We start from the raw sequence: 12,131 nt of genomic DNA on the forward strand, positions 1-12,131 counted from the left end.
TGGTGTGAGCTAGCACAAATTCGCCGAGAGTGGGGTTACAACGAACACAACATCTGGCCCTGTTACTTGCTCCGGGCATTTCAGGAGAGCAGCGGGACACACATCCCCCGGAGGAGGGCATGGTTGGAAATTAGCCCGAGCAAGTAAAGGTCTGGATCAAAGGCTGGTCACTTTCTAAAGTCAACTCCCTCCCACCCTTTGACTCTTGGTCAAGAGCTGTGCTGAGCTGGCCACGGCCTGGCTCAGGGACACTCGTACCAGCACAGGGAAAAGCATCGGGACTCCTCCTGCCTCTCGTAATAATGCCAACCATGGATGACATTCTAGAGCACATAGGGGAATTTGACTTCTTCCAGAAACAGACGTTTTTCCTCTTAGCTCTACTCTCTGCAGCATTCACCCCCATCTACGTGGGCATCGTCTTCCTGGGCTTCACCCCGGATCACCGCTGCCTGAGCCCCGGGGTGGCCGAGCTGAGCCGGCGATGTGGCTGGAGCCTGGCGGACGAGCTGAACTACACGGTGCCCGGCCCGGGGGCCATGGGCGAGGCCTTCCCCCGCCAGTGCCGCGGCTACGAGGTGGACTGGAACCGGAGCGCCCTCAGCTGCGTGGACCCGCTGGCAGGCCTGGCCACCAACAGGAGCCACCTGCCGCTGGGGCCCTGTCGCCACGGCTGGGTGTACGACACGCAGGGCTCGTCCATCGTGACCGAGGTAAGTGAGTGCAAGACTTGCATTAGGAAAAAGCCAATAGAGTAGCTTTTCTTAAGGAAGAAGCCGGTAAGGCCCAGTTCTTACACTGTCTGGACATGCTCTTTGGACTCAGAGAATCTTATAAAATCCTAGTTTCCAACAAAAACATGCAGCCTCTTATTTGTCTGGAATATGAGTGAAGTAGTTAAACCTCATCAAATTCTGACAAGAATGATTCCAATGCACACAAGTTTCAGTGGTAAGAAACAAGCAAAAGCATAGCAGATTCCTCGAAATAATTCCAGGAAAAGGAAAATTTTCAAGCCTCCTCTTTTTTCCTGAAAGCCCTCCATTCTGGCAGCTGCATAACGGACGGACAGCTGGGAGCTCATGGAACTCACCTGAACGTTGCCTCACTGTGATAGGATATGTTTTTCTCTTGATGGCTGTTTTTCTCTCTTTGATTTGCTCAAAACATTTGCATAAAACCTTCTGGGGCTGGAGCTTTTGTTAAGGCACTATTCCTTTATTAAAAATTCCGACATTAGCATCTAATTATGAAGACTCATCTTAATGAATATAGAGAAAACAAAACAAAACAAAAAAAAGTGGAGACCTGCTTTTATTGGGGACAAAGCAAAATGGGAGGATGCAATTATTCTAAAACTCCAGAGAAAGCCAGCTGCCTGGCTTAATTTAAAAGGACGGCTTGGATAATGTGAAGACATTCTGTATGAACAGACTTTTAGGCAGAGGAGCTTTTCTCCAATGGTCTAATAGTTACGTGAAACCGTAGATCCAGGTCATAGATATAACACCGTACAATTTTAAGAGGCTATATAGCATGGCTTAATCTCATCCCTTCATACAGAGATGAGGAAGCTGAGGCCCAGAACTGAGAAAAATTTTGCCCAAGGCCACAGAGTGAGAGAGTTAGCAGTTCGCTCTGGAAATCAGATACCCCAACTTCCAGGCCAGCACCTGTTCTTCCTTCAACATTGCCTCTTGTTCCAAATGAGAGCAAATGTAACAGCCTACGAAGACATTCCTGCTTCCCCTACTGTTAAAGAGACAGCAAAGAGAAGCTAAACAGCCCAACTACCTTGGGGCAGCATTTATATCCTATTTACACACCCATTTGCTTCTGTGTATTAAAGCTAGAAAGGAAAGTAGGGGGGTGCACTGGGTGGCTTAGTGGGTTAAGCGTCTGCCTTCCACTTGGCTCATGATCCCGGGGTCCTGGGATAGAGCCCACATCGCGCTCCCTGCTCAGTGGGGAGTCTGCTTGTCCCTCTGCCTCTGCTCCCCTTCTCTCTCTCTCTCAAATAAATAAAATCTTTTAAAAATATATATATTTAAGAAGAAAGGGAAACCTGATTTCAGCTGATTTAGCCAACAACAGAATTTGGCTTAATGACATACTTCCAGAGGGAATGCTAAATAGATTATGGGACAAGTCTTCCAGTTGTGTAAAGAAAATTCATATAAGCAAGAAACAGTTGGTTTATCGCCATGCCATTCAGCCACATCAGTTCAACGCAAGGAATATTCAATGAGTTTCCCTGGGTTGAGTTGTGTCTAATAGGATGTTGTTTTCTCTCCTGACCTGGGAAACCTTTTGCCTCTCTGCAGTTTAACCTAGTGTGTGCTGATTCCTGGATGCTGGACCTGTTTCAGTCGGCTGTGAATGTAGGATTTTTTATCGGTGCTGTGAGTATCGGCTACCTAGCAGACAGGTAGGTGCCGTGCGAATGTGGTGGAATTTAAGAAGTCCTGCAGGTCCGGGAAGCACTTGGATTCACCTGCCCCTGCTTGAATAGCAACCTTTCCCCAGGCACAAAGACCACAATTTCCTGGCCTCATGTCAGTTGTTTTGACAATTTGAGATTTCTTCTGCTGCTTTGATGAGCACGACCGATGTGACTATTTTCCAATTCCCTGGGGCCATAGAGGAACATTTCTACCTTAGGCAGCAGTTTTTCCTTGTGGGTTAGGGTCAGAAGGGAGAGTCATAGATGACTTGATCCTTTTTGTGATTCCCAGTTCGTTGGCCTCATCATCATTCCCCTGTCTGTGAGCCTGCAGGGCCCTGAGCTCTCCCTCCTCTGCCTGCCTCTCCTACACCCAGAACCAGTGTAGACTCTCCCTGTGGCTGTCCCTGTCTGGTCCTCGGCATTGTAGGAGTACTGAATTGGGGTCCTGGGGCCAGATGTAATTATAGGTGTGGAACCCAGGATATGATCTGGTAAAAGGGAAACTGGGTCCATCTACACTGACAGATGTAAATATCCACTTCCATAATGTCAGTGTCCCTGGAGAGAGAAGAGAAAAGACCTCTCTGTATAGAACATATAGCAAATGGTCCTCTTAGATGGTCTGTGTCTTCAGGGAGCTAGTCTTCAGGGAGTTGTATGAATCCAGTGGTGCCTGTATGTCTTATTTATCCATCACTTTGTAATCCCAGATTCGCAGTGCTGAAAGTTCTATATAACAAGCATCTTTACCAGGTTGATGGCCAATTAGATGTTTTCAGGAGTCCTCAAAAGGGAAATGAACAGAAAAATTTGCTTTATAGTTGATACTTTAGCACTCATAATACTATTTATTGGGTATTGTCCATGTGCCAGGCACCATGCTTAACTGTTCGGACAGTATCATTCTCTTTAATAACCAGTCACCCATGAGCTCAGGATATAGAACTATAGAATAAATATATGTAGTCTAATCTGTTTAATAAATTTATATTTATGTTTATTACAAAATAAATTTATATTTATTACAAAATATAAATACATATTTAATTCTGAAATAAATGCCAAATACACTTTATGCTTGTTGCCCTCCCCAACTATATCTGTGATGCAAATAAACCCAAACCCATGAGCATTATATTAAATGTAAATCGAATATTTTCTTTGACTATGCTGTATTGTCAGGCTGGAGGAAAACCTGCAAGTGAGTTAGAGATTAATAACAATAACTTAATCTATCCTCTCCCAGGGGCATCTGCAGTTTCATAGCCTGGGCCCCCACTGTGGCAGCAGGAGGGAGGGGGGCAGGGCAGTTGAGGCCACTGAGCCACAGGGCAGCTCCGTCCTTCACGCCACTTCCGTAACTGTCCGCTTAGTCTTCCTTTAAAGGTTCTTCCTTTGTGTGGGAGGCTTGTGAGGTAAAGAGGAAGGTCATCAGCTTTTATTTTTCTTGCCCCACAAGTGAGGTCTGTGGTTTGGAGAAGACCCTGTAAGTCAGGAGAGCTGCCGGCAAGGGACAGTCTGGAGTCTGCCTTGCTCCAGTGTGTCTGTCTGGCCCATCGGCTCCTTACCCCCTCTCTGCTCCCTCGTTCCCTGTAAGGCAGAGATACTAACACTCAGCTGGAAGTGAGCAAATAGGTGGCTGAGCTTCACAGCTGGTTAAATAAATGAGTTAATTACTCTCATCCCACTCAAGGAGTAGGAGACCGGTTATAATTCCCCACTGACAGTGCATTCCTGATTTATAATCCTGAGTCAATTATCCACCTTCTTGGATGACCTCATTGTTTTGTTCCTATTGTTGAAATCTCCTATGCAAAGTTGATTACTCATTATTCTTCCCCACAAAAACGATATCCAAACCTCCATTTCTTTTTCTTAAGTTGTCTGAAGTTTGGGTGGTTGTTGTCTCTTCCTTTCTGTTCTACTCAGGCATGCATGTGAGAGTGGGTAATAAGACAACAGCCAGTGGGAGAAAAAGAAAAGGCAAGTTATCTTTGTATACTTGGTGCCTATTTCTGGACAATATTCAGATCTTATACAAGGGTACAAGAATCTCAAGGAAACTCATTTTATGCTACAGATTAAACCAACATTAAATAAAATAGATTGTCTTCTATGATGCTTTTGAAAAATATGAACCAGCGGTTGATTAAGGTAGCTTTTAGAAGAAGACCAGAAGGATATTATGAAAAGGTTGTAAATGAGGATACGGAGGTTTACACCATGTCAGCTTTCCGAAGGTCAGTTTGTAAATGGACTGGAGGAAGGAAGGATGGGCATGTGTTAGAGAATTTGAAAATAAACTTTTTATAATATGTCTAATTTATGTCATCATTCAGACCTCCTAAAGAATGTTTTTTAGTATCACCTGACACGAAAAAGTAATCTCTCACCAATTCCAGATTTGTTACTCCACTGATCAGTAATTATAAGCTCTGTATTTAGTGGCATGCTTATAAAAGTTCAATGACTGGCTTTCTGAGGGATAAAGCCTTGATATATAGCATTTGCTGATTTCTGTGGTGTACATACTCCCACTATGGTCATTTCAAGCTACCAAAAAATGAGGTCACTGAACACAGAGTTGGCTAGAAATATGCACCATTTTCCAGTATTTCCACTGTACAGATACAAAGGACACAAGTAAATAATCTCACGAGCATAGATAATCATCAAACATGGTGAAATAATTAGGAAACAATGTTTTTGCATATTTATTACACTTCTTTTTAATATAATTTACTTAAGTGTATGATGTAATTTTTAACAATGACTGTGTTCAACAATTAGCTCGAAAATTTTCTGAAAGCCTAATAATCAGCTCTCAAGTGCCAGCACCCACTGTCTATATTTCATGATGGAACTAGATCAGAGCAGAATCAAAGTCCCAGTGGGTCATTGTCAAACTTACCCAACTATGTGAAACTTTCCAAAACAAGCTCTCTACTACCAACTATGAGCCAGGCATCATATTGGGCATCCAGATGTGTTATATGTCATTTAGGTTCAAAACAGCCTTTTAAAAATGATTTTCTTATCCCCAATTTGCAGATGAGGAAACTCAGTGAAATGAAAGTAGTGCTTCCCAATGTTAATGTGCATATAAACCACCCGGATTTTGTTAGAACTCTGATTCTGATCCAGTGGGGCCTAGAGTGAGCCCTGCATTTCTAACCACTCCCAGGTGATGCTGATGAGGCTTGGGCCACATTGAGTAGTAAGTAGCTAACGGATTTATGAAGCTAGCAGTGCTGGAGTCCACCCAACTCTGCTGTTTTAGCTCTTTATTTTTCATTTAATCACTTACATGATTCTGTTGCAGGGAGAAGTCTCAAACCACTATCCTAGATCTCCCAAACTTCTTCCAGCCATGCCATATTTTTGTAATAACATTATGTCCTTATTTGGAACATATCCCCCACTGAAGTTTTTTTGCATCATAGCTTTGATTTTCTGAAGGTTTCCATGCTCTGAGTTTCCAAAGGTAAATATACTCTCTTATCCACAGGATTTTATCCATCTACAGGAGCAGGACTACTATGGTATGCCCAAGTCAACTTTGGAAGCTAGAGAGCTATCCCCTGAGCAAATGTTTATAAACTCCTCGGGGGTAAAGAAAGGGATTTGGTGGGAGAACATGGGAAGAAAGGCTAAAATACTTTGTTGAGATGTGACTTTAGAAGACTTTGAATAAAAGGCCAAGGAGGTAGGGGTGTCTGGGTGACTCAGTCAGTTAAGCATCCAACTCTTGGTTTCGACTCAGGTCATGTTCTCAGGGTCGTAAGATGGAGTCCCACATTGGGCTCTGTGCTCAGCGCAGAGTCTGCTTGTCCCTCTCCCTCTGCTCCTCTCCCCACTTGCGCTCTCTCTCTCTCTCTTTCTATCTCTAAAAAAAGGCCAAGGAAGCAGATATTTACAGTGGGGAACCATTAACTGAGAATTAAGAACTGAATAGCCAGAGGTGCCTGGATGGCTCAGTTGGTTAAGTGAGTGCCTTCGGCTCAGGTCATGATCCTGAAGTCCCAGGATCAAGTCCTGCATCGGGCTCCCTGCTCAGCAGGGAGTCTGCTTCTCCCTCTGACCTCCCCCCCCCCCCCGCTCTCATGCTCTCTCTCTCTCAAATAAATAAATAAATAAATAATCTTAAAAAAAAAAAAAAGAACTGAATAGCCAAAAGAGGGTTTTAAGAATTTTACCAGTTTACATTAATTACTCATGAGACTGCTTAATCTCTAAATTTCAGATTTAAAACATTCACATCCCAAATAATTGTTAATGATGTTGCAGATTATTTTTACATGGTCAGTTAATATTGAAATGGACACTAGAACACAGATGCCTACAAGCAGAACGGCTGGTAAAAAATGTTCATCCACCATCGAATGTGCAAAGTGAATGACATAAAGTGCTCATGACTCTTCAGTTTGAAGTAGATACGAAAAGATTAAATAAAACACTACTTTCTATGAAGAATCTTTAAAATACCCATTAACGGCCAATTAGGGTGTCTCTTAGAACAAAACAAGGTGGACATGATGACATGATGACGATATGAACGAGTTGTCCCAAGTCAACTTTCAGAGAGCCTGCCTTACAAACAGAAGGCAGGAAATGGGGATGACCAAGTGTCTAGCTCTTTACGTGTAATATCTCATTTAATCCTCTTGTCAACTGGGTCAGATAGATAGGTCTTTACCAGATGAGGAAACTGAGAAAGGTTGAGTAACTGGCTGACATTATACTAAGTGATAAAGCCAAAATTCAACCAGGTCTCTAAGTTTTCCCCTCCTCTGTGTCCTGGGACACTCTCTAGGTCCCTCAGCTGATGAAAACCAAGTCCCTCAGACCAAAGGTGTGGAAGCTACCTTGCTGGGATACTCCAGGACAAAGATGCCCCACCCCCACCCACAGCTGACACCAGAGACCTTTTCCATGGAGACATGCAAATACCACAAAGTCCAAAAGCAGTGTTGAAAATGGATGGGGGAGTACATTAAACACTGAATTTTTTTTCCTAAAGCAAAAACTCTTGGGTGGGCAGTTGGTTGAGACTGTTAGTGCAAAGGCCCCTGCTCCTACGATGATGGAAGACCCAGACGGGCCCCTAGGGCATTCAGCACTGGGTGGCCTGGAAGAATCACCCCCTGCCTGAATACCCTCCACAGTGTGGGACTGAGAAGGTTCTCTAGCCCTGGGGTGAATGGGGCTCATTGTGCATAGAATTTTCACAGAGTGCCCTGGGGAAAAGTGCTGAAGCAAACTAACCTGAAGTCAGGGATTCTTTTGGTGGGCATCAATCCGAGCCTCCTGAGTTTGCATAATTCAGAGCTAACCTCCCCTTAAGATTTCTGTAACTCCCGCGCCATTTTCTACAACCTTCATGAATCTAATCTATTCTATGTTTTCTCTTTGTTTCTCTCCTTGCAGGTTTGGCCGTAAGCTCTGCCTCTTGGTGACGATCCTCATAAATGCTGCATCTGGAGTTCTCATGGCTGTTTCCCCAAACTATACATGGGTGTTAATTTTCCGCTTGATCCAGGGGCTGGTCAGCAAGGCAGGCTGGTTAATAGGCTACATCCTGAGTAAGAATTGCTCGTGGCTATGGCTGTGAGAACAAAGCCACGTTGCTGCCAAAATCCTCAGGAGACGGGAGGGGGCTGTGCCAAAAAATGGACCCAGCTTCAAGAAAATGTTGCGAGATTTTTTTTTTTTCTGTATCAAAAGGATTTCTAACATCTTTTCAGTCCACTCATTCTGTATTCTTCCTCTAAAGAAAACAGTGAAGACAGAAATGAGGGTAAACATCAAGCCATCCAGATTCTAATATAACTTCTTAAGAAAAAGTTTTCTGTACCCTGGGGTGTTACACACAGAGAAGATCTAGCCTACCAGGCCTACACGTGGAAAATTCAGTGGTGACAGATATGTTAGACTTATAAGGGACTTTACTGCTTTGCATAAATGGATTCTAGGAAATCTCTTGTTATCCTCAATGTATATACATGGAAAGGGAGAACATGAGCACTGTGGAGACTCTAAGTTCCCCAGCCACTTGTCTGACGAGGAATATCTTTCCATCCCACTCATTAGCAGCCAGAGTTATGCGGAAGATCCATGAAGTATAGGAGAATATTTGAATCCTAACAGCATAGCATCTTTAAAGCCATATTAAGAAAAATTAGCATCCTAATCAGATCTTGGGAATGAACTCCATCTTTCTTTTCCCTTGGCAACAGTCAAATAGCATCCAATGAAAGGAAATGGATGCTTTGAAATTGAAACCATCACCATCATAAAACCCTGGTTACCCATGGGAGCTAGAATATGTGTGTTTAAAATTGTACCTGGTAAAGTTAATTTGCAACTCAGAAGAAAGATGCTGGATGCTATTATGTGCTGTCCTGGTAGACATTTAATCTATATGTGGGCAGTGAAGTAATTTATTAATGTACTGTTATTCAATCAGTAATTTGGTTTTTAGAACACATGATATGTAGAAATATGTATAATTTAATTGTATAAATTTAAATTTCAGCCTTCTGCCCATTAATTTCTTCTCCAGTCCCTCTGACTGTCCTTGAGGTACACCTTGCTGCTTGACCTCTTTCTGCCCCATGACCCCCAGACCCCGTCCGTGACCCCAGCCACTTCGAAATATTTCTATTTATTGAGCACTTACAGACTTTCGTTTAACTTTGTTTTAAATACTTTTTGATCATTTGCAGTAATATATAGAAATATCTTTTGAGGGCATTTCTATATGGTTTATAAATAGTTGAAGTCTTTAACATGATTACTAAACATTTAAAGCCAAAGGTCTGTGGCTCATGGAATAGCTGGAATTTAAATTCTAGTATGTTTGTGATATAGAAATGACTATCCCCTAAATCCATGTACCACAGACTTCACACATCTGTCAAGATGCAGTCATGGGATGGGAGAAAGCTGATGATTCTACCACATACAGTGGTGTGCTGATAACCTGCTTTTAGAAAACAAAAAGCCCTGATTTTTGCTGTTGTCTGATTTCTAAATTGTAAATACTCCCACCATGACTGACTTTAAGATACCAATGGGTTTAATAACCACCTTGCAAAATTCTTGGAAATTTAAAAATCAGTTCTTGCAAGCCAGTACTAGTTAACCAATCAGTATGGAAACCCACTAAACCCACTACCAGGTTTCCAAGCCATTTACACACATTATCGGGATTGCCAAGAAAATATTTAACTCATATAAGAGAACGAGCTGTATTGAGATGTTCATTTACATAAAAACCACCTACAGTCTCAAGTTAATCTTTGATCCATTTATTCAGGACTTAAATTACCATTGCCTTACTACTCTAGATCAAAATTTTGCAAATAAAAACAACTGGATTTTTTTTTAAAGGCAAAAACAATTTAAAAAAATAAAAACAACTTTGGATTGCTTCAAAAAATTTTTTGCATGTATCTGAAATCCAGTTGCATTTGCCCTTGAAATTATTCTCTAAATCACACATTTTGCTCACACTGGCGGGCCTCTCACCCCACCCAATGTGGAATTACAAGATCTTAGATTAATTAATGTGACAGCAATAATTATAACAAAATAGGCCCTAAGGAACGTTTAGAATCTTTCAGAAAGCTATTTAAAAAACTTCTAGAATTTGGCCTCTTTTTCAAGGTTGGCATGCTCGTTTCCCCAAAGTTGGACAGCCAAGCCATCGTCCTACCGACTTGCATTGACCATTTGGGTTCTCTCTGCAGTTACAGAATTTGTCGGGCTAAGCTATCGGAGAACGGTGGGCATTGTTTACCAAGTGGCCTTCACCGCGGGGCTCCTGGCGTTGGCTGGGCTGGCCTATGTGCTTCCTCAGTGGAGGTGGCTACAGCTCACTGTTACTCTGCCCAACGTCTGCTTCTTGCTCTATTACTGGTAAGTCCATTTGGAACAAAAAAAGAAATAACTTGAACTATTTCATTTCTCTGAAAAGGCTGCCTCCCCTAATGCACACTATCCTTCCAAATTCCAAGGTGTCCTTCACTCTTTCCTTTCATGAAAAGTCCAGGTCCATGTTTCAAGATTAAAAAAAAAAAAAACATGAGCTTCGATCTGTCTTCTTCTCTAGAAATCAAATGTCCTTTTACTTTGGGCTTAAGAGTTTTAGATTTATGTCTTTTCACATTATTTATGTGGTGTTTATTATTTTTTTTTAAGATCTATTGATTCATTTTTGAGAGAGAGAGAGAGAGGCCATGTGAGGTGGGGGAGGGGCAGAGGGAGAAGGAGAGAGAGAATCTCAAGCAGACTCCCTGCTGAGCTCGGAGCCCAATGAGGGGCTGGATCTCATGACCCTGAGGTCACCACTGGAGCCGAAATCAAGAGTCTGACCCTCACCCCACTGAGCCACCCAGGCACCCCAATTTATGTGGTGTTTAAATTAACTTCTAGTGACTGTGGTGCCCTTGGCAGAGATTGACAATATTAGTATTCTTATTCTCTCCCTGCTCAGAGGAGACTTTAGTGTAAGAGAAGATGGAGTGTAGCACTGTGTCACCACTTCTCCATGTCCCTGCCCAAGGCAGGTATCTCCAATCAATCCCATCAGTCCTATTCCCAGATCAGGCCAATAGGACACCCCAGACAGACCATGCAAATCAGAGTCTCCAGGGCATGCGAAATATGTTTGTCACCCCTGCCGAGGGAACCATGGAAGCAGTGGAAACAGAAGAAACTATCAGAAATCCCTAATGTGAGGTTACCCGAAATAAAGCAAGAGGAATGCTGAGTTATCAAGCAAATCCCTCTACCATGCAACAAACCACTTTCTGGATGTATCCATCTGTTCTTTCCATAGTCGTCTTGTCTAAGAATTAAGCATCTCAACCCTTCCCAGGAAGCCTGTCTCTCCTCCAAAAGCTGGTCAAACTCTGAGACTAACCCTAACCCCCCTCCCATATCCATTCTTCCTCTTTTATGTCTCTGACGCCACACCTGCAATAGACTCTTCCTGGTTTCTTCAACATTTGCTCTTCCATCCTCCAATCCAAGTTTCATTTCTAAAATCCAGTTCCACCGTGTTCCTCCCCTGCCTCAAAATCTTTCAAAAGTTTTGTTTCCCTGATGCTTTAGCACAACGGAAAAGACACACCTATTATCCAAGTTCTGACCACCTCTGGAGCCCTCCTTCTTGCCATTTTTACTCAATAGAATCAAATTTATTTACTTACAAATCTATAACCTCCATGATGCAACCACCATCATTAAAAGATCACTGGCAATGTAGAGTAGAAAACAGGTGTTTGGGGGGAAGAGTGGGGATAAAGAGATTAGGCAAGGAACTATTGCCATAATCCTTGCAAGAGAGGACAGGGCCTGAAATAAGACAAATGAAGGAAACTGTAAACACATTGCATCAGGTAGCAATGACAGAGGTTGGTGGAGACTTAATGTGAAGGTTTAGAGAGAGGAGGTGCCTCGTGGGTGGAGCAGAGGTTTGTGCGTATGTGCTGGGGGCACCGTTCAGAGGTAAGGAACACAGGAGGAGGAGTGGGTTTGAAAGGTGGGAGGATGAGGCGAGCTTGGGACATGCCGAAGTTGGAGATTCGGAAAGGACATGAACGTGCGCATAGCCAGGCGTGGTTGAATGTAAGGATCAGGAATTCAAGTAAAATTCCCGTCTTTGTTGTAGCTACGGGAT

General features: G+C 42.9%; 1 protein-coding gene across 1 annotated transcript in view; it reads left to right on the top strand.

Annotated features, from left to right (window-relative positions):
- Positions 1-302: 302 nt before the first annotated feature.
- Positions 303-12,131, top strand: part of SLC22A2 (solute carrier family 22 member 2) — a 29,612-nt gene continuing 17,783 nt past the window's right edge. The window contains exons 1-4 of the mRNA XM_036110043.2: positions 303-713; positions 2,325-2,428; positions 7,874-8,028; positions 10,198-10,366. Coding sequence (XP_035965936.1) covers positions 303-713; positions 2,325-2,428; positions 7,874-8,028; positions 10,198-10,366 — 839 coding nt within the window. The remainder of the gene's footprint in view (positions 714-2,324; positions 2,429-7,873; positions 8,029-10,197; positions 10,367-12,131) is intronic.

The sequence above is a fragment of the Halichoerus grypus genome, chromosome 9 (assembly GCF_964656455.1).
Source record: "Halichoerus grypus chromosome 9, mHalGry1.hap1.1, whole genome shotgun sequence".
Taxonomy (NCBI): domain Eukaryota; kingdom Metazoa; phylum Chordata; class Mammalia; order Carnivora; family Phocidae; genus Halichoerus; species Halichoerus grypus.